General features: G+C 56.4%; 7 protein-coding genes and 2 non-coding genes across 9 annotated transcripts; 6 read left to right on the forward strand and 3 right to left on the reverse strand.

Moving 5' to 3' along the window:
* Positions 1-316: 316 nt before the first annotated feature.
* JDV02_010571 (uncharacterized protein) lies at positions 317-782 on the forward strand (the record flags this gene model as incomplete). Its single annotated transcript, XM_047992320.1, has 2 exons — positions 317-420; positions 497-782. 2 exons carry the CDS (start codon positions 317-319, stop codon positions 780-782), a joined length of 390 nt encoding a protein of 129 aa, XP_047848334.1.
* A 514-nt stretch (positions 783-1,296) lies between these two features.
* JDV02_010572 (uncharacterized protein) lies at positions 1,297-1,827 on the reverse strand (the record flags this gene model as incomplete). The annotated part of the gene is made up of 1 exon (XM_047992321.1): positions 1,297-1,827. The coding sequence occupies one exon, from the start codon at positions 1,825-1,827 to the stop codon at positions 1,297-1,299; it is 531 nt and encodes a 176-aa protein (XP_047848335.1).
* An 882-nt stretch (positions 1,828-2,709) lies between these two features.
* JDV02_010573 (uncharacterized protein) lies at positions 2,710-4,908 on the forward strand. The gene has a single exon (XM_047992322.1). The coding sequence runs from the start codon at positions 2,776-2,778 to the stop codon at positions 4,258-4,260; it is 1,485 nt and encodes a 494-aa protein (XP_047848336.1). The 5' UTR covers positions 2,710-2,775; the 3' UTR covers positions 4,261-4,908.
* Positions 4,909-7,681: 2,773 nt separating this feature from the next.
* On the forward strand, positions 7,682-9,454 carry JDV02_010574 (Carboxymethylenebutenolidase). The gene is made up of 4 exons (XM_047992323.1): positions 7,682-8,155; positions 8,232-8,683; positions 8,796-8,965; positions 9,078-9,454. Exons 1-4 carry the CDS (start codon positions 7,813-7,815, stop codon positions 9,382-9,384), a joined length of 1,272 nt encoding a protein of 423 aa, XP_047848337.1. The 5' UTR covers positions 7,682-7,812; the 3' UTR covers positions 9,385-9,454.
* Positions 9,455-10,489: 1,035 nt separating this feature from the next.
* On the forward strand, positions 10,490-13,516 carry JDV02_010575 (uncharacterized protein). Its single transcript, XM_047992324.1, has one exon. The coding sequence runs from the start codon at positions 11,149-11,151 to the stop codon at positions 13,216-13,218; it is 2,070 nt and encodes a 689-aa protein (XP_047848338.1). The 5' UTR covers positions 10,490-11,148; the 3' UTR covers positions 13,219-13,516.
* On the reverse strand, positions 13,293-17,657 carry RPN2 (proteasome regulatory particle base subunit). The gene is made up of 3 exons (XM_047992325.1): positions 17,273-17,657; positions 14,245-17,164; positions 13,293-14,185 (listed from the first exon to the last, which is right to left on the reverse strand). Exons 1-3 carry the CDS (start codon positions 17,410-17,412, stop codon positions 13,751-13,753), a joined length of 3,495 nt encoding a protein of 1,164 aa, XP_047848339.1. The 5' UTR covers positions 17,413-17,657; the 3' UTR covers positions 13,293-13,750.
* Positions 17,658-18,267: 610 nt separating this feature from the next.
* JDV02_010577 lies at positions 18,268-18,341 on the reverse strand. Its single transcript has one exon. It is a non-coding gene; the product is annotated as a tRNA-Asn (tRNA).
* A 2,694-nt stretch (positions 18,342-21,035) lies between these two features.
* On the forward strand, positions 21,036-21,170 carry JDV02_010578. The gene has a single exon. It is a non-coding gene; the product is annotated as a tRNA-Arg (tRNA).
* Positions 21,171-22,904: 1,734 nt separating this feature from the next.
* PRX1 (peroxiredoxin 1) lies at positions 22,905-23,676 on the forward strand (the record flags this gene model as incomplete). The annotated part of the gene is made up of 2 exons (XM_047992326.1): positions 22,905-23,290; positions 23,349-23,676. The coding sequence occupies exons 1-2, from the start codon at positions 22,950-22,952 to the stop codon at positions 23,674-23,676; spliced, it is 669 nt and encodes a 222-aa protein (XP_047848340.1). The 5' UTR covers positions 22,905-22,949.
* Between the last annotated feature and the right edge of the window lie 361 nt (positions 23,677-24,037).

The following is a 24,037-nucleotide window of genomic DNA, read 5'->3' on the forward strand; positions in this document are numbered from 1 at the left end:
CCTCCTTCCCTCTTTTCCCGTGTACATCGCGCTCTAGCTTTGATACATAAGCTTCGTCCCTTCAAATCAGAGAGGGCTCCATTCTCAGATTTGAACGCGACTGCTCACTTATGCGTACGTATCCAATGCCATGTCCTTCTTTCCAGCGAGACCAAGCCAGCCAGCTTTGTTGAGCTTCTTCTGACGTGGGCAAGCAGGCGCAGCCGCAGCCTCCACTGGCCACAACAAGCGCCCCCATAGTGCTGTGAACAGTGACGGCTCGGATTCGGGATCCCACCGAGCGTCCAGCGCCAACGTCCACAAGAAGTCTCGCATCATGAACGAGGACGGCGTCGAATACTCGGACTCGTCCGAGTCTGAGTTGGGATATGAGTATGACTTGGAGTCGGAGGAGGCCGAAAGCCAGCAGCCTGAGCCGCCGTATGACCCCCCTTCTAACCACCATTGATCGTTTTCCCACGACCTCATCCTCTAACACGTCTATACACCTGTATAGTAAGAAGTGGGCCACTCAATCTGAAAGTGGCACAGCTTGCGCTATGGCGAGGCCCTCTCCCAAACCCAAAGTGCGGACGAAAGACCATCACATCGCCGCCCTGCGCGCGGAAACTCGTCGTCGTATCCGCGAGCTCATCGTGCGGCTCATGGGCGCGACTCTTACGCTCGAGACCGCCGCGACGACCGGTGCCGCAGATGGCGTCGCCCTGAAGATTGAGGCGCTGGAGTGTCTGGTGCAGGCTGAGACTCTGCTCGGCGATCATGAAACGCAGGCCCAAGAGTAGGCGGTTTGGTACTTGGCGGCTAGATGATGGCATCACGGGGCTCAATGCAGGAGGAGTTGAGTGCCTCTCGAAAATGATAGGCTCTAGCATATTCGGTAGGGCTTGAGAACGAAAACACGGAGATTAACTGGCGTTTCCCACTGGATCGCAGGAACGCTTCTGAATATGGCGCTGCTGTGATTGTGGAAACCTGAAGTCATCGAAACATTGACGGAGACGTACATACTGCCAAGTACGAGGAGCGGTTCTGCAAGCATCAGAAATAGCCAAGCCCATATACAGTCATGAGTCCAAAGAAAATCACACCGGGTTGCGGCAGCCTGCTTCCATGGGCCAGTCGGAGGACTTGCTGTGCCTCGTATGGCCCTTGCATAATAAGACCTGAATGCGGGGAGGACCGGCAGTGCATGAGAGGACGCCACATGCGGAGGAGCTCAGACTTCCTGTACATCAAAAAGGAGGAACTTATCTCAAGTAGTCTTCTCTTCAAAGCCATTGTAATGCATGTACGTCGTTATCTATAATGGAGCTCGCAGAATTGACCTAGATTCCGCCAAAAAAGTCCCAGCCTCCATCGGAAGCCTCTTTCACCGACGACCTCAGCCACCCCATAGTCCTTGTAGATGATTATAGAATAAAGTCCAAGTAGATCCCAGACCCAAACCCGAATGTTCTCTCCACTATGCTCATCGACGTCTACAAACTTTATCCACTCATGGCTCCGGCTCTGGTACATTTTGTCCCATTCCTCGGTTGTGAGCTTGTCAGGAAGTCGATTCAGATTGTCGACCACCTGCGAGTCCAGAAGCACAAATGTGTTGTACCGCGGTCCTCCCCGCGGCTCGGGTATCGACTCGATCCAGTTGCTCACGTACCGCCTCACCTCGCCGAGGCCCGCATCGCGAAGCTCCGAGTCGTCAATCAGAACGTTATGAAACCGCCTCATCAGCTCGGCATCGGCGGCCAGATACGTCGAGTCGGAGGGGTATGATTCAGCACGATGCATGTCGACATTGGCCGCGAAGAGCTGATGCAGCTTTGTCATGGCTTGGGCGACGCGCTGGTCGTCCCCTTGCCGGAAGCTGGTGCGGACCACGAAAAAGCCCCAGCAGCCCTTGGAATGCAAGTTGCAGCTTGCGTCCCCGTAGCAGGTTTCATACAGCAAGGATTGACTGCGATCGTTGTAAGAATGACCTGGGACCTTTGTTGTTACCCAAGGATCGCAGTAGTCGAGACGGACGCGGGAATCCGGGGCGTTCAATGGTGTCTGACATGTTGGCGGGTGGTGGTGGTAAGAGGACGACTTATTGGTCATTGATGGGCGTCGTGGCAGTGGTGACACACTGGATGCCGCCTGGTGACACTAGCATAAGAAGAACAAGTGCTGAGAGAGACGATAGCATGACTTGTCGGAGTGACGACCACAAGACGGGCGATTTCATTAGTCAACTTGCGCTGTAGCGCTGCATGCTTGCGCTCTGTTGTTAGTAGACAAGGAGTCATGCCATGGCAAGAAGGGACAACAACTGGGGGGCCGCAACCAAGATGAAATTGAAGAAAGGAATCATGTCTGGCGAGGGGGCCTACGTGGGGATGCGGAGAGCGGCTGCGTGGCGGGCAGGGAAATTGTTCGACCCAAGCTTAGTTAAGATCACTTTTTGCAACCTAGTATGAGCTAAAATCGAAAGAAAGTTAAGTTGTAATTAGGCAGCTGATTAATCTCGCGTTCAAGGAGGTTTTTAGAGTGACCGTGCGTGGTTGTGCCATTCGTTGCCAAGGCGAGCCCACGCGTAAGGAACTCGGCAGCGGTAAACGGTCCGTGCCGGGCGCGGGGCAGGGCGCACGTGCCACGCCACGTAACTCCGCTCCATTGTCGAGAGGGTACTCCGTATAATAAGCTGATGAATTTACCCCCCCCCCCATATATCCAACATGTACCTTGACCCGACCCTACGATTATCTCCCTTACCTGGATTCGCAAAAGGGACTTACCATGGCCAACGATGTGTATCGGCAGCATGGCCTTTATACTCCGCACAGTCTGTCCGACCTGACGGCTGGCATGGCGCTTACTATGGAGGCGTCACGCGGGGAGACGTTCCCAATCTTGTCGGACCCAGGAAGCGCCATCTACCAACCCGATCAGCTTCGAGGGCTTCTGTGCCTAGAGCAGTCGCCCAAGTCGGTGCGCACAACCACGGCCCCGAGGACCGCCTCGAAGAACAAGGAAGAGGAAGAGAAGCCGGAGGCGCAAGCCATTGAGGTGTTTGAGCTCACCGCTGCGGATTACTCGCTCCTGCTAGAGAGAGCAATCGTCGAGGATGGTCCCATCGTGGTCCTACATGGTGAGCAGCTGCCATCCAGGAGGGTTCGCACCCTCATACCGGCTGCTTACCCTCCGCGCTCCCTGAATCATGCCCAAACATGCGATGCTACGGAATGTCGTCTTTCCTCGAGCGAGGCGGCATCAGCGTCGGCCTCGACACCTCGACCAACTAAGTCACTATCCCTGTCCCAATCCCAATCCCAATCCCGATCGCAGTCGCAGGCGATGGCGTTGGTGCTAAGGACCCCTGAGCTCCTTGAAGCCATTCTACTTCATCTCGACCTCAAGTCTCGCATCACCTCTGCTCCACGAGTTTGCAGCTTCTGGTTGGAGACCCTAAATCACTCGCCTATGCTCCGAAAAGCGTCCTTCTTCCAGGCTGACCGAAGCCTTCACACGAAGCCTGGTGAACGACCCTGTATCAACCCTCTACTTCGAGAGGCCTTTGGCGACCAATATTTTAACCTGAGTGATTGCCAGGTGGATAAGTACCCTTTCCGGCGTGCCGAATACTTCTGGAAGCTACCCTGGTCGCCACAAGCCTTGCCTCACCTCAAAGCACGTACCGGCAGCGTGCTCAACGTCGACCCAACCTGTCGTCAGCGGAGCTTTACCAGGGCTGGTGCGAGTTGGAGACGCATGCTCGTCTCGCAGCCCCCGCCGCCTTTCCTCGGATTCACCTGGCTGGATAGTTTCGCCATCACCGCGGCGAGCCACCGCTGTCTCGTCGACTCCGTCACGCCCCCGCAAAACGATGCTGGTGGTTTCGATACGGGCGTCACAATGGGACATCTTTATGATACGATACAGTCATTAACCATGCAGCAGCAGAAACCCGGTTTGTTCTTTCGCGTCCGGTGGGATCTGACCTGTGAGAGACCAAGCAGCGAGAGCGCCAGTGCCGGAGCGGATGAAAGCGCCCGCGAAAGCACAAACCTAGTTGCCGAGTTCTGGGACGACGCGTACTTCAACTCCAGCCACTACGGACCCTTTTCCATGGGCGCGACTCGGAGCGTTTTCAGGTGTGAGGAAGCTGTCAAGCCCGTTTTCGGTGGACAGGCGTGGATCCAAGGCCTCGACGACGACGCCCAACACCGAGTGCCGGCCAATGACGAGTTTGAGCTCTGGGAGCCGCTCGTGTGGAATCCATAAAAGGCCAGCAGCGTTTGTGCTTAGAATACTAGTTCGTCTCGCAATTAGAGGGTTCCCTCAGCAGCTTGCACGTTTTAAAAAAGTATAAATTCTAACTAGCGCGTAGAACGCAACCAAACATCAGTGACAACTCGGGCAACATGGACGCTGCACGGGTGCATTCTCGCGACTGTAAGAATGCATAAGTACTTGTATTTGCATGATATACCGAAAGTAAGTGCTCACGTGTAACGTTGGCGTTTCCTCGGCCTTTCCTACCTGAATGAGTTGTCAGCTCAAATCGCTTAAATCCTGAGGTACAAAACCAACTGGCATTATCTTCAGCCCAAGGCTACAGCGGCCACTAACTCGAGCTTGGGGATACCCGGCGAGCGAGCTATACTACGCGGAGGAAATCGGTCCGGCCACGTACGAGCGTCCCCAAACTAATGAGCAGGAGACTCTACGCGCCGCGCGCTTCGGAATTCTTCCCTTCGGCAATGTAGGCCCCATGAGCATCGTCCAATGACTCTAGAGGGCTGTATTCATGTTTTACTACGGCCGGGTCGATTGTGGCCAAATGAGCGAGAGGAATCCCGACCCTGGTACTGACGGTGTTCGACGACTTGAAATCTTCCCTGTTGGTCCCTGCCTTCATGGTTCCTGATCTTATCATTTTGGGGGTTTGATGAGCAGGCCTAGAGTGATGACCCCGCATGTTGACCCCGCATGTTGACACTGCAGAACGACCGTACTATACATAGTGACATTGTATGTTTATAATGGGACTAGCATGATATGTGCGTAGGATATATCATCCTTCCTTACTTCGTCTTTTATACTCAAATTCTTTGGTAATATACTTAAGATGTAGTTCTTTCCTTTATAATAGCATATATTGAAAGATAAGGTTAAGGAAATTTATACCATAAAGGTCAGAGAAAGTCTATTTGGGCTAGATTAATCTGAATATGGTTGTTATCCGAGGGGGCGAGATGCTCGGGCGCCAACAGTGTCTATCTTCAATGGGACTTCACCCTCCCTGTCACTAACCGATCGGCGCCACACCTGGCGACCAACATGCTACCTTGCACACGTGGACAAAAGTGCCCTACTCAGCCATTTGACCTCAAAATATTGCCACTCTGACGAACACATAGCATCCACGGCACATCCATCCTAGCTCACAGCGTCTATAGACCATTGAAGTTTCCACCTGGGTTCTGTTACTCTCATCAAAGCCCTCCCGAGAAAAGCCATTTTGAGAAACGATGGATCAGAGCTCGACGAGCGGTGAAACCAGACCGAGGCACACTGCCATTGCTGCGCATCCACAAAATGTCATCACCTGCCTTCAGTTCGACGATGATAAGGTCATCACCGGTAGCGACGATACCCTAATCCATGTTTACGACATCAAGTCAGGCGAGCTACGGAGAGAGCTCCAAGGTCACGAATCTGGCGTCTGGTGTCTCCAATACGAAGGAAACGTCTTGGTTTCTGGCTCGGCGGATCGAACTGTCCGAGTCTGGGACATCAGCAGCGGACGATGCCAGCATGTTTTACATGGTCATACGGCCACTGTGCGCTGTCTTCAGATTCTGATGCCGGCAAAGACAATGATAAAGACAGATGCGCGCGACTCAGATGATGCCACTGAGGTGCGCGGCCCGCTGCGGCCGCTCATCATCTCCGGATCGCGAGACGGCCAACTACGCGTTTGGCTACTCCCCGAGATTGCGGATAGCCATCAAGAGAATCCGGAATTCGGCGGGTCAAACGACAGTCCGTACTTTGTGCGCGCATTATGCGGCCACTCGCAGACCGTACGTCATATCGCGACTTCGAAGGATACGTTGGTCAGTGGCTCTGACGATTCCACTGTCTGTGTCTGGCGTATTAGCACAGGCGAGCTTCGTCACGCCCTGACCGGCCACTCGCAGCCAGTGTCTGCGGTGATTCTGGATCATGAGCGCAATCGAGTCATATCTGCATCATTGGACTCTCAGGTTAAGATCTGGGAGCTAAAGACCGGTAGCTGCATGTTCACGCTTAAAGGACATGAGCTACCTGTTCGATTCCTAGCCCTTCACAGGGAGCAGTTGTCATCTGCAGACGACACGGCAATCTTGACATGGAGTCTTGAGACTGGTGACCGTCTGAAGACATTGGCCATAGACGCAGGGCACGTTTCTGGCCTTCAGCTCGATGCCACAAGAACAATCTGGGGTGGCAACACGGCAGTGAAGACGCAGGATACGCGAACGGGCGAATGTATCTGCTTGCTGTCGGACCTGAATGGAGTCTGGCAGGTCAAGTCTGATGAACGGAGATGCGTGGCAGCCGTACAGCGGGGTGAAGTGACCTATATCGAAGTATGCAGATCCTTCGGCTTCTATGTTGCAACGCTGACAAGGAGATATACAAGATATTTGATTTCGGAGCCGCGCAAGACGATGTTTTGGCCGATCGACTCGGTAAACGATTACTTCTGAACCCCGTTGATCGAGATATATGACTATGTGAAGTACAGACAGGCAGGGTAGGCTAAGGGCACATAGCAGCCCCGAGGTTCGACTTATTCAGTATCCAGTACCTATGTCTATCCTTATTTTCACAACGAAGAATGGAAATATGCGCAACTTGCGAATTCGCGGATTGGGTTGCGATAGTACTTGAGGTATTCGCCAAACTCATCTCTTTCAACCGTCGCTTGCGTCCAGTCTTCGACGATAGTCCCGCGGGGCGCGGGTTTCAATTACGGCGGGACGATGGGTTGACATCCCATTTCTCAGCTGTTCTCTCAGACCAAAGTGCCAGAATAGATTCGCCATGTTGAACAGTCTGCAGTCGACGCAACGCCATGCTGTTTCGAGACGGCACGATCTTGCGCGCTCGGACTGGGATGAATCGACCAAGTCCACGGCCACGAATTCACGAGGCTGCGATCCATATTCCTCTAAATCATCTTGAGCATAGACCTAAGATTAAATCAATTTTCGACAAATCTGCCTTCTTTTCGTGATTAATAAGGACACTTATTTAAGCGACGAGGCGTAGTCGCGTCAAGCCGAGACTAGTTAAAAGGCCAAAAGCGCCCCGATCGCTCGGAGTACTCCTATAGCAGTAGATAGCTAGCTTAGCCCTAGAACTATTAGGTAGATTACTAAAGCCAGGCTAAATATACTAAATATAAGAATATATTCTATATTATCAAAATATTATTAAACCTAATCTCTATTATATATATTTAAAAATAATATAAATATATTAAAGTACCTTTATCTATAAATCAGTATAAATAAATATATATTATAGCTAGTCTAGTAGCTTTAGGCATATATATATCATAATAATAAAGTAGGTTATAAGGCGGAAATTTCTTAAAGGGTGTTCGTCGAAAGCCCTTAGCGCAGCTTATTTCTCCATCATTCGAGTCCATTCCAGATCGCAAGCTCAAACAGCGCCGACCCAACTGATCGTGTTGAAGAAGAAAAAAGCTGATATCATTGAGCATCGAACCCACCCACGCACCCCACGTACCCGGCAGGCACCCCGCAAAAGCAAAGAGAAATGTACGCAGACATCACCGAGCCGCCAGCCCCGCTCCCGGCGCCGCGGCTGTCGGAGCTCCGGCCCGGAGTGCACCTGCTCCGCCCGCTGTCCCGGCGGGGCCATGGCCCGGGCCTCGTGGTGCTCACGCCCGACGCCGACGACGACGACAAGCGGCTGCTGGGCATCGTCGAGGGCGTGCCGTGGCCGCTGCTCAAGTGGGCCGAGGAGGGGTATGCCGTCGTTGGGATACAGATTTCCGCCGTCAAGGGCGGCAACGACGACGCCGCCGTGCTGGACGCGGCGTTAAAGGCGCTGGAGGCGTGCGAAGAGTGTGACGGGCAGGGCAAGATTGGTGTCGTTGGTAAGGCGATGGCGACACCTTTCACTCCAACATCAATTAGCCTGGTGATGATGGAGATGCTGACCTTGCCCCGCAGCGTATGACTCTGAGGCGTGGAACCTCGTCGCGCCGTCACTATCCCGCTTTGCTGCGATTGTCGCGGGCATCGTGCACGCCGACGACAAGACCGCCCTCGAGTCGCTCAACAATCCCACCGTTCCAGTGCTGCAGCACCTGGCAGGCCACACGCCCGGCAAGCGCCAGGAGCAAACGACGTCCTCGGCCCCGTTGGCGGTGGCAAAAACCCATTACTATCCGATGGTCGCGTCAGGGCGCTTCGCCGTCCCCTTCCAGCCCGACTTCTCCGCCAACGCCGAGTCCGTCGCCCACTCGCGTAGCCTCGCCTTCCTCAAGCCCCTCGTCGGCGGGCCGTATTTTGACCTCGAGGCCATCTGGGACGAGCACACGTACTACGAGTTTGCAGACCGCTCCGTGGAGCACACCATGAGCACCATGGTGCAGGAGCCCTACGTGAACCACGTGCCCACGGTGAGCTTCTTCCCCTCTCCTCTTTGCGGTGTGTAAGCCGAACGCGATGACGAGACGAGATGAATGGATGGGATGGAACGTCTTTCTCTGACGGACGGTGGTTTGGCGGCAGCTGACGGGCGGCATCGGGCGGGAGCGCCTGTCCGCCTTTTACCGCGACAATTTCATATTCAACAACTCGGCCGACACGGAGCTCGAGCTCATCAGCCGCACCGTCGGCGTCGACCGCGTGATTGACGAGTTCATCTTCAAGTTTACCCACGACCAGGAGATTGACTGGCTGTGAGTGGCGCCCCACGTTTCATTCTGCATCTACGGCTGTACCCCCTCCGTGAGAAGAAGAAGACAGAAACATTGATGGCTCACATATTCACCATTTTGTGCGCGTGCACAGGCTTCCCGGCGTCCCGCCCACCGGTCTCAAGGCCGAGGTCCCGTTCACGGCCGTCGTCAACATCCGCGGCGACAGGCTCTACCACGAGCACATCTCCTGGGACCAGGGCACCGTCTTGCGCCAGCTGGGCCTGCTGCCCGAGTACCTGCCGTTCCCGTATGCGCTTCCCGATGGTAGGACGGCGGCGGCGGGCAGGACATTTGAGTACCGGGTGCCGGTGCTGGGCGCGGAGACGGCGTCCAAGATGCGGGACAAGAACAGCGTGGCGTCCAACGCGCTCATCGGCGGGACGATTCGCGAGGTGTAGGGCGCGGCCATTGACTGGCTAATGCTGTGACTCGAAACGGACGCCAGTATGTGCCTGGACGGCCGGCTGGGTTCATCGCGCGAGGCTGGTGCCTCATCCAGCTTACTTTTCGCTGCGCCCCCGTTGGCGCATGATTATACCGTTGCTTGGCGCAGGATGCTATACTTTACGTAGTACCTACTAAACTCTGTACACGACGTATACTTGCCCCCTGCACGAGCTTGCCGACAGCCGTCAGCGAACCGCAACGACAGCCGTGTGCCGTGTCTGACGGTGCAGTACTACCTAGTAGTACTCAGTACCGTAATACTACTGTACTTAGTAGTGCTGCGCGTGCCAGGAACTACCCGGGTCGTCAGCACTCACTCTCTCGTGGATGGAATCGAACGGAGGAAATCTCGGTGTTAGGTAAGGGAAATGCGGGCTGGGGAGGGCCCCGTCGACACGCGGCGTGCAGGTGCAAAGCGAGAACCGGGCGTCCAATCGGCTCCGATGCCAGCCAGGGACGCTTCACTTCTCCTCCCTTTGGCGAAATGGGGAAAGGAAAAGGGGCCAGTGCGTGCGTGCATGCCTTGACCGGGGGGGCTACGGAAAAAGAAACTGGGGAAGCTGGCAAAAGGGGGCAAACGAGCAAACCAAGCAGAATGAATGGATTACGAGTTGGTAGGTGGCATCGCAAGGCCAGACTGATGGAGGCTGCCCTGCGCTGGCCCCAGCTGGATTCCAGCACATGGCGGGTGAGCAGGCACCTGAGCTGTCGCCCGTGGACTGCTGGAGCTGGTCGCTGGAACGCTGGAAGGTGCCTGAGTCAGGGCTGCAGTGGGCAGGTAAAGAGGTACTGACCTGGCGAGCCTCCAATGGACTGGAGTACTAACGTACATCAAGTGTCCGTACGAAAGGTACAGGTACTTGGCGGTTAATTTAGTGCCCGCCTCTTACCGTTTCTTCAGTGGCAGGTGACCTGTCCTCACCAGCGGCTTGCGGAGCCCGTCGTTCAGGAAGGTGCGCCCCAGGCGTGTCCAGGTGACGTCGTTTTTGCGCCGCGCATTGGGCTGCGGCTGGCCGGCACGGCAACCGTCGGTGTAGGCCGTCGCTCTTTCCCATCGTCAGACGTCGAGAGACCGTGCTGCCACGCCAAAAATGCCATTTGCTGGCTCCCTCCTGTCCACGATGACTTCACTTCTTTTCTTTTCCCGCTTTCCCACGCCTGACCGCGCAGGTGTGCTTCCACCCTGCGTCAACAACAACGACGACGCCCTGACCGAGTCGGAGCCCGACCAGCTGCCGCCGACATCGATTCACCAGCACGCCCAGCAAGACGATCCACCGAATCCACTCCGGCACCCATCCCTGTCTGACCTTTCCCGCGTGTCACCCGCCTCGCATCCCGTCCATCTCGCGGACGTCCGTCAAACTTTCACTTCTTCAACACTCGCTTCTCTTTTATCAGTGAGTGATGGGTGGCAGCCCGCTCGACCATCACTCCCGCTAGAGTTGCATTCGCCCTCGTTCATCGCGTGCCCGTGCCACCCGCCAGCGCTGGCACACAACACGCCTCTTGTCTCGCGAGATCTGGCTCTGTCTTGAACGACAAACACATACCGCACGCCGTACACCGCACACCGCCACTGCCGTCGGCTGGCCCAGACTTCACTCTCGCCATGCTTCATTAACGACAATCCCCTTTTATCCGTCTCTTCATCTCCTTTCCGTCCGCGCAAAGCGTCCCATTGGCGGCCGGAGCCGTCCCTTGGGCGATGAACGATGAAGCCACGACTTCAGCACGTCCTCGGTTTGCAACGGCGCCTGCTCGCACAGCCGCGAACTTTACCAGGCCCACTGTCCCAGCGGGCATCTGAGCTGCCAAGATGGCGGCCCTTTAGCACCTCCGTTCCGAGGCGCGTCTCGCCTGCTGACGGCCGAGGGGGCGGCAATCACCGGACGGCAACTGCAACACGGGTGTCGGGACCCGCTTCGCCTCGACGTGCCGTGGCGGCTGCCGGACTCGCGGGCCTCGTCTCTGCATTGGCGCTACTGCATCTCTCCTCCACATCCCCGACATCCCTTGACTCCCCGGCCGACGCCGTTACCTCTGCCTTTTCTGCTGCCGCCGCCACCGCCCACTCGGACCCGGACCCAGGCCCCGTCTTCACGTCGCCTTCCGGCCTCGGCTCCACCGCCGCCGACAACCGCGACCCGGAGTTGCCACGCTTCCGCATTTCCGAGGTCCGTAAGCACGGCGCTGACTCGGAAACCCCCTGGGTCATCCACGAGGACAAGGTCTACGACATCACCGACTGGGTCCCCGCCCATCCAGGCGGCCAGGTCATCCTGCGTGCCGCTGGCGGTTCCATCGACCCCTATTGGAACATCTTCACCATCCACAAGAACCAATACGTCTACGATATCCTTGCGCAGTACCTCATCGGCTACGTCGATCAGGCCGACCTCGTCGACGGCCGTCCCGCCCAGAATGAGATCGAGGATCCCTTCGACGACGACCCCCAACGAGACCCGTCCCTCATCACGAAGACGGCCAAGCCACGGAATGCAGAGACCCCCGGTGAAGCCCTGAGCTCCCAGTTTCTCACCCCCAATGAGCTTTTCTATGTCCGCAATCACATGTGGGTGCCCAAGATTGACGAGTCCGCCGCCGACAAGTTCGTCCTCACCGTCGAGCTCGTCGATGGCACGACGAAACAATACACTCTACATGACCTCAAGTCCAAATTCCCAAGCCATGCCGTCACTGCCGTCCTCCAATGTTCCGGCAACCGCAGAAAACACATGACACAGGGCTCTGGCAGATCTACCAACGGCCTCCAGTGGACTGCCGGAGCCATCTCAAACGCTACGTGGGAGGGTGTTCTGCTATCTGACGTGCTGGCCGATGCCGGATTCGAGGTCTCCCAGGCTTTGACAGGCGAGAGCGAGGCCAAGCACGTCCACTTTGCTGGTCTCGAAGCGTACGCCGCATCTATCCCTATAAAGAAGGCAATTGACCCCCAAGGCGACGTCCTGCTCGCGTACTCCATGAACGGAAAGCCATTGCCACGCGATCATGGATATCCGCTACGCTCCATCGTTCCTGGCCACGTCGCCGCCCGCTCCGTCAAGTGGCTTAACCAAATCACCTTAAGCGACGAGGAGAGCACTAGCCAGTGGCAACGCAGAGACTACAAGTGCTTCGGCCCCAACGAGACCAAAGTCGACTGGGACGCCGCACCCGCAATCCAGGAGCTGCCTGTACAGAGCGCCATAACGGAGGTCAAGATGGGAGGGTGGACTAAGGCTGTGGGCGACACTGCCCGTGGCCAAGTCATCGAGCCGGCACAAAACGTCACACTAGCTGGCTACGCGTTTTCAGGGGGAGGACACTCCATCATCCGTGTGGACGTGTCTGCGGACGGCGGCAAGTCGTGGTCTCAAGCGTACCTCTTGCCCGATTGCGACGGCAAGGACGGCTCCCCGTCACCCTGCCAGGGCAACGGGGCGTGGTCATGGAAGCGATGGAGATACGAGGCGGCTATCCCGCTGACAGCCTTTCGCGAAGCCGAGAAGACCGGCGGCTCCGAGCAAGTAGGGGCAGGTGAGGTTGACAACGAGCAAGCCGCGACTCACAGCGACAAGAAATGCACGACTGTCATGGTCAAGGCCACCGACGACACGTACAACACGCAACCCGAGAGTCATGCCGCGACGTGGAACCTGAGAGGCAACCTCGCCACCGCCTGGCACCGCATTCAGGTGTGCGCCGACTGCTCCTCGGCGCCCGCGCCCTGCGTGGCTTCAGATAAAAAAGCCCCGAACCCAGACAACGAAGGCGATGGCTGAGCGCTGCTTTCGTCGCCACTAGTTATGGGATGGTGAGCGGCTTGCACAAAGCAGCACTGTACTATTATCGCGACTAGCATGCAGCCTGTCAGGCCGGTGCATCTAGCTTGCATTATATATTTTGGTCTTTATTAATTGGCGTTGCATTCGGGCGAGCAAAGACCAAAACAGGGGCTCGCTGAGGATTTGGATCATTCCATGTGAGCAGAGCGGCGCTGGTACACAGACGTCCAGTAGCAATGCTGTTCTAGTTATGAATTAGCTCAATACTACAACACAAATACACAAGTACCATGGGTCTGCACCATGCATCACGGCATGATCCAATGCCGAGCCGGCGCGTTGGAGACATTCAGATATGCCACGTGGTTCGGTTTCAAAACCTTCATTGTTCGAGTCTGTCACGAGCCCTGGAGAGAATCCATGGCCACCGCCGCCCGGCCCGTCTAGTATAGTGTCTGCTGTTACTTTACACGTATGGAAACACGGTGTACATCGCCTCTGCTGCTGCTGCTGCTGCTGCTATCGCTCGCTACTCCTCATCCTCGTCCTCGGCGTCCGTAAAGTACTCAAACTCCCCAGGCACCTGCGCCTCCTCGTCGCCCTCGCCGTCCTCGTCAACGGCCGTCAGGACGCCGGCCGCCGCCGCGGCTCCCGAGCCCATGCCAGCGCTACCGCCGCTGGGCGTCTGCGGGTCGACGAGACCAAACGGCGAGCGGCCCTGCTGCTGCTGTTGCTGCTGGCGGAACATGTCCAACACGGCGTTGTTCCCGTGCGGGGAGCGTCCGTGCTCGGCCGCCAGGCTCTCCAACAGTGACCGGTTTGCCGCGGCCCGGCTCGCGCGAGCGGCGCTCTGCTGGCCCGCCACGGGCGCGCGCTCTGTCGTCACCTTCTTCAGCTTCTCCTCGATGAGAGACTTGGGCTCATCGGGCTGCGTGTCGTCCAGAAGCAGGGGGCCACCCGTCGGCTGTGTATTGTTAGTTTCCGGTCTGTTCAGAATCGTGAATCTGGGTCGGGCAGGCTTACCTTCTTAACTGGCTTATACCGGCCAGCGGGGAAGCTGATGTACTTGAGCTGCCCAGGCAGAACACGGCTCATGTTGTCCATGTCGTAGCCGACTTTTTCCTTCTCAGACTTCTTCTTAGGGTCGGTAGGCGTAGCTGCCTCCTTCTCCTCACCCTCCTTCTTCTCCTTAGGCTCATCCTTCTTCTTCTCTTCGTCAACCTCCATCTTGTCTCCGCCCTTGCTCGGGGCCGGGTCAACATCCATGCTCTCGCGACGCTGGGCACGTTCTTTCTTCTGTGCTCTTCGCTTTGCCTGTGCAGTCGTCGACAAGATGGCCGTGGCAATCAGGGCGGGGCCCTCCTCGGTCTTGACCTCTTGCTCGGGCGGGTAGTCGAACAAGCTCTGGCGGGTGGCGCAGTGAAACTTGAAGCCGGGCATCTCGAGGTCGTGGTCGAGGCCGATCATGGCCGTGGGCGAGAAGCTGAGTGACAGGAAGTGGGTGAACGGGAACCAGTACCAGTATTGGGTGAAGACGGCCATGCCGACGATGCCCGCCATGTTGAGGTTGCCGGTCTGAGTCTGGAGTCCGATGGTGCAGTTGCGGCCACCGGCATCGATAATGCCGAGTGCGAGGGCGGCGCCGAACTTGGTCATGGCGTCTTCGTGGCGGTCACCGACGACCTTTTTGAGAGTCTTGCGGATAGACGAGACCTTGGGATTCATCACCTCGTTTTGCTGAACCATAATCATGGCCAACGAGATCAGAGCGCCCTGCCGGACAAAGTCGGTTGGGTCCTTCATCATGGGCTCCAGCAAATCGATGGCCTCGTCAAGGCCAGTGCCGGCGCAAGAGATGCCCAGGGCCATGGCGGAGCCGTAGCGAACGTGGGGGTTGTACGACTCGGAGAGCAGCTCAACCATGCGCGGCACACTGCCAGGCTTGCGGAAGAGAATGAAGCCCAGGCTCATGACGGCGATGCGACGGACATCGTCATTGACATCGCTGACAGCAGTGTGGAGGAGCTTTCGGATCGCCTTGTTGCTGCCGGTGCCGCAGTACGCCAGAGCGACCGTCATGATACCACCGTACCGGAGCGTCGGGTCGGGGTCGTTCAGAAGGCCTTCGATGACAACATCGGCACCTTCCTGTCGGCCGTACATGATGAGCGCCATGCCCATGGCGACGCCGCGGACAATCTTCTCGTGGGTCGTCTCATGCGCATATGTGATCATGTCTTCAAGCGCCTTGGCGTTGCCTGTGCCGAGCATGATGAGACCCATGGAGAGACCAACAGCCTCGCCATTGAGTGCCGAATCTTGGAACAGGATATCCTTGAGCTTCTCAAAGATCTCGGTGTTGCCAGTCGCCATACCGGCGATGCCCAGGCCAAGGGCGCCTCCGTGCTGGACGACCTCTTCCTCAGCCTGCATGAACTGTGTCTTGAGGTAGTCGAGCGCGTCGGCGCCATGGTTGGCATGGATGAGGCCATAGGCGTACAGGGCACCGCCCTGGCTAAAGATTGAGCCACTGCCCAGTCCGCCCGTTCTCGGCAGATACGGCTCCAGCAGCTTGCGGGACTGCGACAAGTTCCCGCGATGGATTACACCCAGGGCGGCAGTGGCGGTGAACTTGGACCAGTTGACGGCCTTGCCGAGCCAGTCAAGGTTGTCCCGGAAGAATTTGTCGTTGGTGGTACCTTGGTTCATGAAGGCATTGCAGAAGGTGACGGCCGTGTGGAAGATGGAGTTGCGGCCCTCGAGGCTGTCGCGGACCTTGTTGAGAATGCTCAAGTCAGTGTGGTTGTTGCGGTAGAGGAATTCGCGGTTGAGGCGGATCGTCTTGGACCCGTCCAGGATGGACCGAATGTTGCGGTAGATCTTGGCGACGGCTTCAGGCAGAGCCTCCTCGGGGGTTTCCTGTTGATTTTCCAACAACGGGGCGTCTTCCGAGGTGGTCTTGTTAGGGTCCTCGGAGACCACCTCCTCTGCCTTCTCCAGCTGCTTTCCCGACGGCAGGGAGTCTAGCACCTTGCCAAGGAACTCTTGTGTGCCATTGTCGTACAGATCAAAGGCGATTTGGTAGGCATTGGCGATGGATGTGCGATCGCCGTTGTCGACAAGGGTCCGTAGCATGCGGGAGGCCTCCTCGTCGGAGTTGAGGTAGACGACGCATCGGGCAATGGCGAAGTAGTCCGGGTTCGGTATATCGTTGAGCAGGTCGAGGATCAGGCGGAGAATTTCGGTGCGGAAGCCGCGCTCCTGCACAATATCCATGCAGATGCCTAACGAGTACTCCATGAGCTCCTCGGCAGGGCCAGGGCCGTCTTGCGACTTCGTCTTGGCGCGTTTCTCGTCGTCGCTGGCACGCTTAATAACCCGGCGGAGAATGTCGAGATTCTTTGCTTCGACGGCGATACCAACAACCTGCCTGTAACGGCCCTGCTTCAGGCAGCTCTCAAAGAGGCGCTCAATGACACGCTGCAGGGAGGCCTCTGTGGCGCGGTCGGGGAGCTGAGCAATGGAGGCCGAGCGACCTTGCTTGGTTAGCGGTTGGAAGGTAGCATCGAATATGGTGTTGTCGATGGACGCGCGGGAGAGCAGGGACTTGGGCGGAAGGGTCGTCTGCGAAAAAGGTGTCGTCGGGGACATGACGGCGCCATCAGAGGCATTGGAGAAGGTAGTGGTGAGCTCGGGCAGGTCGGCGTTCTTAGAGGCCTTGGGCTTGGCATGTTTGGCGGCGGTGACGGCGATGTACTGGTCGACGCACTTGGAGATGATGGTCTCCTCGAACTCGCCCGGTGCGTCAAGCTTGAAGAGGTCACCGGCGGCGAGAGCAAAGACCATGCTGTCGTTGTAGGCTTGGAGGTGATAGTAGACCTTGGCCAGGACGAGAGCAGCCAGCTGGCGCTCGGGGAACGTTTCGTCTTCGTACAGGGCCTCGCTGCAGAGCACGGGTCAGCCTTTTTCCTGTTCTCAGGCTCCTTGAATTTCACTGAGATGCCCAGTTTGATGGGACCAGCAGGTGGAAGGGGTTTGCAGCGAAACGTACATTTGGCTCAAAGCTCCGGCCACCTCGGTCCAAACGGTGTCAATATCATCGTTGAGGGTCTGCAGGGCAAAGACCTTGAGCTCGGGCTCCTCGTCGGCCAGAAAGGCCAGGACGCCGGTCGCAGAGACGAGGCCAGGCATCGTGACGGCGTTTCGCTGTGGCGGAGACGGAGGACGCTTCGAGGAAGGCAGACGACGGCACTGGCTCGTGCAAAGGGAAGAAGGGGGCAGGCGGGCCTCGAGCGAGGCTTGAATGAGCGTGGTAATGGGCAAACAGAGTAGCGCCCAGTCACGGAGAGCAGGATGCGGGTGTTGCACACGGATTGACGCGGGCAAGATGATGATGCGACGCGGCGCGAAGGGTGCGGGATGGGGGATGGGATGGGATGTAATGACTTGAGCAGGCACGAATGGCTTCCACGTCAGGCACAGCTCTGCCTGCTCCCTGCGCCTGCCAGCAGAGCTAGTAGCTGCGTGATTGGCTGACGGATCAGCGAATGACATAAGCAAGGTTTGGAGCGGCCTGGACCCACAACCCGGCTTCCCAGTGCCGGCTTCAAATGTTGCAGGCAGTTTTCCTCAACTTTTCACCTGGTTCTGAAACAGCAGCACCGGATCACGTATGGGAGCTTGGCACCGCACGGCACCGATTTGAGTCCCCCGAAAGATTGCCGTAGCATTTCTACATGTATCTGCCATGAGCGGATCTTTAGGCGCTTCCGCACTACCGCCAGTGGCCCGTGGTCTCGGCACGTGTGGGCGTCACGGCGGGCAAGGACCCAAGGATGAACAGCAAGCTCAACTACCTCCCACATAGCCATCGCAATCAGAAATGCAAAAGAGAGGGTAGCAAGCGGGTAAACCCCGGAGCGCATCTCCCAGCTTATGTGTACTTATCGTTGGTAAAAAAAAAAAAAGGGCATTTTATGACACGAGAGACAGCCATCAACGTCTTCAAGTTGGGTCGCCATCACGACATGAAAAAAGAAATCGCATCTCCCCCGGGAAGGCTCGAACTTCCAACCTCCTGATTAACAGTCAGACGCGCTGGCCAATTGCGCCACGGAGGAATGAGCGAACCGAATTCTGATTCGTTGGATCCTCGGACAACTATTGTGTGATAAGAACGGTACGCTGGGGGGCGGGCCAAGATTGTGTCCACCACGACATCCACCCTCGCATGGGGCAGTCCAACCACCACAGCAACAGCAGTACGCATAATTCAGCGATCAAAAGTCGGCCCTTTAACTTGGCATTCAGTATCGAGTATGCCAGCGACGGCTTGATGATTTTCCTGCCCCACCAGACAAACATACACTAGGCCACTTCCCATGCCTCATCTGTCCTTCTCTTCGATGACGAAACCCTCACCCTCGTTTCTTATCTCGTTTGAACAACTCATCCTGCAAGTTAAATAGGCTTTCGTACTGGCCCTCTCTTTCGACTTTATTGTCCTCAAGGTCCCGGCGTATAAAGCGGTAGGGATGAGGGCGCTCATGCTCCGCAAACATCTGGATGGCTGACACCATCGCACCCGTTCGGCCATGGCCGTAGCCACACCAGATGAGGGTGGCACCTTTCACGTGTTTCTTAAAGGCCTCCCATCCCTTTTCATAATCACGAAGAGTTGGCACCCCGAAATCCCCGACTTTAATCGGTGTATAGGCGATTTTCCTGCCCCACAAGGCTTTCTTCATGCGTTCGTCTTCGGCGGCTGAGTTGACGGCTATGACATGGGTGATGTTTTGCTCACGAAGGAAATGCAGTCCTTCAGCTGTTATGTATTGGTCGGCGTCATCGCCTCCGAAAAAGGGCGACCCTGAGCGAGCAAGCTTGTAGTTTGGCGGGAGGTGGGCTTTTACCCAGAGAAACCGCTTTATGTTCCCTTCCCTTCCGCCTGACCAAAAGTACAGTACAGATTAGCCCTCTGGGTGCATTGAGTCTTCAAAAGGAACTTACTGGTGATCCCTTCTGGATTGGTTGTGCCAGTAGGGACAGCCTGAACGATAGCCACGGCTATGAAGAGAGCGGTTAGTACTCGAAGCAACATTGTTTCTCTCAATGAACCAAGTATGTGTCCAGTAAAAGAATGCTAGAGCGATTTTTCCTATGACTATGACATGATGAGCAGCCAGACGCGACTTCTACTGGGCCTTTTATACACAAGAATGGTCCTGTAGGCCTACAGGCTAGAGAGTTGACTCCGATGCGCGCAAGACAAAAGTGCAAGTCGTGTGATACTAGATGTTCGCTATCATGACTGCTTTTTCGTGCAGCACATTGACGACGGGGACAGATAGAGCGCATAAGATCAAGCACGAAGTGTCTTCCGTATCCCATTCCGGCCGTCTCTTTCTTCATGCGCATCACGTCCCTATCCATTGGGCTCCCCGCGCGGCACGACGGCAACTATCCACGGCCATCATTGGGCCCGGCTCTGTCCGCTATAGCTTTAGCCCTGGCTCATAAAGTTCATGCATGGTCACGCTACTTGGTGTTTCGCCGAAGTCGGATCGCATACTATTCCTATCATTTGATTAGCATATGCGATACGTACCAGCATAGCTATATGTGACCCCACCGGGTGGTGCCAGTCGTGGAGCGACTGCCTAGGGATTCTCACGAACTCAGCTGCGCTCGAGCCCAGCCATGAGGCACGTCAATAATAAAGTGATCGAACCCTCAGTCCCCCCATACCAGCAAGGCATAAAGGGCAAGCTACAAATCGTTATTGGGGTTTTGGGCTATGTGCGCGGTAAGATTGAGGTGACATCACGGGGTGGTAACATGATGTGGTGTGGTCTCGGGAAAGGGGAGACGAGGCATACTTTGCATGTTACCTGGAAAACTGCCGTGCTGGTCTTCGTACGTATCTCAAGACAAAGATGGTAATGCAAGCCTCCACAGGGAAGCCCTCGCCACCACAGCTTCCCTGCCTCCACAAGATATCCACCTCCAGAAAAGAATATCTCAGACTCCATCATGCTATCGATGAAAAAAGAGCATCTTCCATCCCCAGAGAAAGCTCCCGGGAAAATAAATACGTAACGTGCTCGTCATGATAACAGGCGTCGTGTCCCCGCCAACTCTTCCAGTGCTACCGTCTTTCCGGTTCCGACAATTGTGGCAAACGGGCCTGCTGTATAAACCTCATGCACTAGTAAGATTTCGGGGATGTCGCATTTGGATGCTTCCCCCTAAGGCTTCGCAAGGCAAACCACCGCTAGCTAGACCCGAACTCTGCGATTAAAGTACATAGACATCAAGTAATGGCTCCCCCCTATCGAGTCTGACAATGGCAGATAGGTAGGTATACCAGAAGAGTAATAAACGATTTCTACGGAGGACCCCGAGGCTCCAGCCGCCCCCGCCCGCAAAGCTACATACCCTACGTGGGGTTTCCGTCGCCGCCGACATGAGCTCAGGTGGGCCAGTCGGTCGCCCGCCAAACTCATCCAACATGAAAGTCCGTCCACCACAGCGGCTACTACGTACGTCCCCAAGCATCCAAGGCCAGGCGTCAAGTCGTCCATATCTACATCCACCACCGCCCATAACCACCCATCACCCATCACCCAACAGAAAACCACAAAAAAAAAGACAGCGACCGGAACACAAAATTCATTCACTCCTGCTTTCCGCCAAAGAGCACGACAAAGACAGACAGACAAAAACGAAGGAAAAGGCGGGCCGGGGTGAGGCGGGCCTGTGTCACGCACATAAACCACTTGGGCACCTATTTTTGTCATCGCCTGTTTCGACGCGGTCGCGTGGCCTAATGGCTAAGGCGCTAGATTTCGGTCAAGGGGGGTTCACGAGTCTGATCGGGCCCGGTCCTCCTTGAATAAAACGTATACTGAGCTCTCTAGAGATTCCAGGTTCGACTCCTGGCGCGATCGCAGCATTATTTTTTACTTTTTTGTTTTGTTTTGTTTTGGTTACGTTGGGTTATTTCGGCACTGTTTTTTTTTTGCTGTTGCTCCGTTTCTTTTGTCGTCCTCAGCGCGGATGCATGTACCTGCGCCACTTTGACAAGCTTCGTTGTGTTTCTCTCTCTCTTCCCCCTCTCTTGTGTCGAAAGCGATTATTAATGCGGCAAGTAACCAACTGCTTCTGGAGAACCGCGACGGAAGATCTGTCACGATTGCTTGGCGACTTGTGCTCGAATAGGCATATGCTCCTCTTGTAAGCCGAGTCCCATGTTACAAGCGCAAAGACACAACTGTCATGCTGCACTTGCCCGTCACATCCCAGAACCCCGCTTCCGGAGAATGCAAAGTCGATACGAAATCTCAGTTTCATGTTTCAAGTCGTTACTACAGCGTATCCACGGCGAATGTCTGCGGACAGCATACCGGCTGGGGCAAGACATCCTCTCAGGCCCATCATACGCCGGCATACAGTAGACAGCTACTGTAACAAAGCGTGACGCAATCCATCGCCCGAGTTCCTGTCGAGGCGGGTCTCGGACCGTCGGCGGCCTCGTGGCGGAAACTGAGAGCTCTGGGAGCCCAATCCATGCCCCTTGCTCTCGGCAGTCGAGCGTGGCCTGGCCAGGCTCGTTGGACGCTGGGTCCCCATGGGATCTTATTAGGTGAGATTGATGATGGGGTCGCAGCAAACGCCGACCCCGGCTAAGAACGTGCAGAAAGCTGGGACGAATCTGTCCCCCGCCTCGACCACGCCATCGCGCGCCAGGCTGATCTGTCATAACACCATACCTGGACGCATCCAGGTCGCCTCTCGCGCGGAAGGTCGGGGCGAATTGCGTGCTGCGAATGGGCACCAGCGACGAGCCGGCGCCCCCGCCAGCCGTCCTAGTGCCCTCCCCAGGCCGCGCCAAAGTCCCACAATCCGCCAGCGCCGTCCGCTTCCTCAATTGCGTCAGCCTAACTTAGATGACAGCATCCCGGAGCTCCGGCCAATGGCGCAGCTGGTGCAGCACGCCATCGCCGGCTCTTGGGCTAACACTCAGGGTCTCGGGAAACGAATGTATGCCCCAAGAGGAGACCACGACGGGCAAGGGGAAACCGCCCTGGCTGCCTTTGGGGCTCTGTCGAATGGCTCCATCCAGGTCCCCGGGGCGATGAGACTCGTCGACACGTCGACAGGCTGGCAGGTCAACTTGACGGCGGCTCACGCTGGAAGCGAAGAGTCTGTCTGTCTCGCCATGCGGCTTCTTGTAAGATGCTGCTTTCGAAAAGCTCAATGTCGCCGGAAGAGCAGCAGTCGTCAGACGTTTGCCAAAGGCCTCCCTCAGCTCCGCCACGGCTGGTCGCCGAAACCATGCTCGACCCAGGTCCCCGTTTGGAGGGTTCGAGGGGCAACGCGAGCTGGAGGCTAACGGAGGGGTTGGCTGGCCACCTGGAATGGAGGGGCAGGTCGAGGCCAAGCTCCGAAATGTGGACGTGGCAACGCCTTCCGGAAGCTTAGAAATTGCGTCTTCTGGCCTTTGCCTGACGCCCCTGGGTCGATTGCGACACGCGAGTCCTGCGTGTCTCCAAGCCACCGGCCGCATGCCACCTGTAGACGAGGCGTATAAAGTGATCCAGGCCGCCCCTTTCTGCGAGGGCTAGCCCTCATCCTCCTCCGTAAACTCCCATTCTTGCGGACAGACTCCCTATCAGCTGGTCAAGTCAACATCTTCACTTTACTTGCAACTAACCACCATCATCACAATGGCCACGAAAGAACCCATCCGTCTCGGCAGCAAGGCCCAGGGTTTCGTCGCTGATTCCAGCAAGGGCGAAATCGACTTTGAGAAGTTCGCTGCTGATAGCTGGGTCGTTCTCTTCTCTCACCCTCAGGACTTCACCCCTGTCTGCACCACTGAGCTAGGTGCTTTCGCCAAGCTCGAGCCCGAGTTCACCAAGCGCGGCGTCAAGTTGCTTGGCCTGTCGGCCGATTCGACCAAGAGTCACGAGGGCTGGATCAAGGACATCGCCGAGGTGACTGGTGGGCAGGTTAACTTTCCCATTATTGCCGACTACGACCGTAAAGTCGCCAATCTTTATGACATGTAAGTTCTGCAAAAGCGGAAAGGGGCAGCCTGGGAAAACTGACCGCATGAAATGCAGGATCGACTACCAAGACCCCACCAATATCGACCACGACGAACTCCCTCTCACCATCCGCTCCGTCTTCTTCATCGACCCCAAATTCAAGATCCGCACCATCATTTCTTACCCTGCCTCGACTGGCCGCAACGCTTCCGAGGTCCTGCGAGTTATCGACTCGTTGCAGGCCAGTGACAAGTACAAGATCGCCACTCCTGTTGACTGGCTCCCTGGTCAGGATGTTATTGTTGCGAACAGCGTCAAGGACCCTCAGGCCAAGGAGTTGTTCCCCGACTTCCGCACCATTAAGCATTACCTGCGCTACACTACTCTTCCCCAGGAGGCTTGATCGAAAAGATGGCGATATCTGGGAAAAGACCCGCGGACAGGAAGAGGAGGAAAAGCATGGCGAGCAGCCGGAGCATCGCGAACTGCGGCGTCTCAATATTCCCAGTAGTGCGGAAGCAAGTGTGATCGGGGTCGACATGTACTGGTCTCGGTCGCAGCAATGAATGATAATACCAAACCAGCCACAAAAATGCAGCTTGTTCTTGTGCCCGCGAGTAATTACTGCTGGTCTTGTTTGAAGAAGGTGAGGATGTAGGGGCATAGACTGTCCCTGCAAGCCCGACTATACCCTTCGCCGCATGCATGCACCATCTTGTTTGGACGAGCGAGTGGCCTTGCTCGTGAAATAATGCTTGAGGCCG

The sequence above is a fragment of the Purpureocillium takamizusanense genome, chromosome 13 (genome assembly GCF_022605165.1).
Source record: "Purpureocillium takamizusanense chromosome 13, complete sequence".
Lineage (NCBI taxonomy): Eukaryota > Fungi > Ascomycota > Sordariomycetes > Hypocreales > Ophiocordycipitaceae > Purpureocillium > Purpureocillium takamizusanense.

Excerpts from the sequence above, each read along its gene's own strand:
- JDV02_010575 (XM_047992324.1), top strand. The coding sequence starts at position 11,149 with ATGAAGCCACGACTTCAGCACGTCCTCGGTTTGCAACGGCGCCTGCTC.
- JDV02_010573 (XM_047992322.1), top strand. The coding sequence starts at position 2,776 with ATGGCCAACGATGTGTATCGGCAGCATGGCCTTTATACTCCGCACAGT.
- RPN2 (XM_047992325.1), bottom strand. The coding sequence starts at position 17,412 with ATGCCTGGCCTCGTCTCTGCGACCGGCGTCCTGGCCTTTCTGGCCGAC. Across the intron at positions 17,165-17,272 it reads GCCGGAGCTTTGAGCCAAAT|CGAGGCCCTGTACGAAGACG; the intron begins GTACGTTTCGCT and ends CGTGCTCTGCAG. Across the intron at positions 14,186-14,244 it reads GGTATAAGCCAGTTAAGAAG|CCGACGGGTGGCCCCCTGCT; the intron begins GTAAGCCTGCCC and ends AACAATACACAG.
- JDV02_010574 (XM_047992323.1), top strand. The coding sequence starts at position 7,813 with ATGTACGCAGACATCACCGAGCCGCCAGCCCCGCTCCCGGCGCCGCGG. Across the intron at positions 8,156-8,231 it reads GGGCAAGATTGGTGTCGTTG|CGTATGACTCTGAGGCGTGG; the intron begins GTAAGGCGATGG and ends CTTGCCCCGCAG. Across the intron at positions 8,966-9,077 it reads GACCAGGAGATTGACTGGCT|GCTTCCCGGCGTCCCGCCCA; the intron begins GTGAGTGGCGCC and ends GCGCGTGCACAG.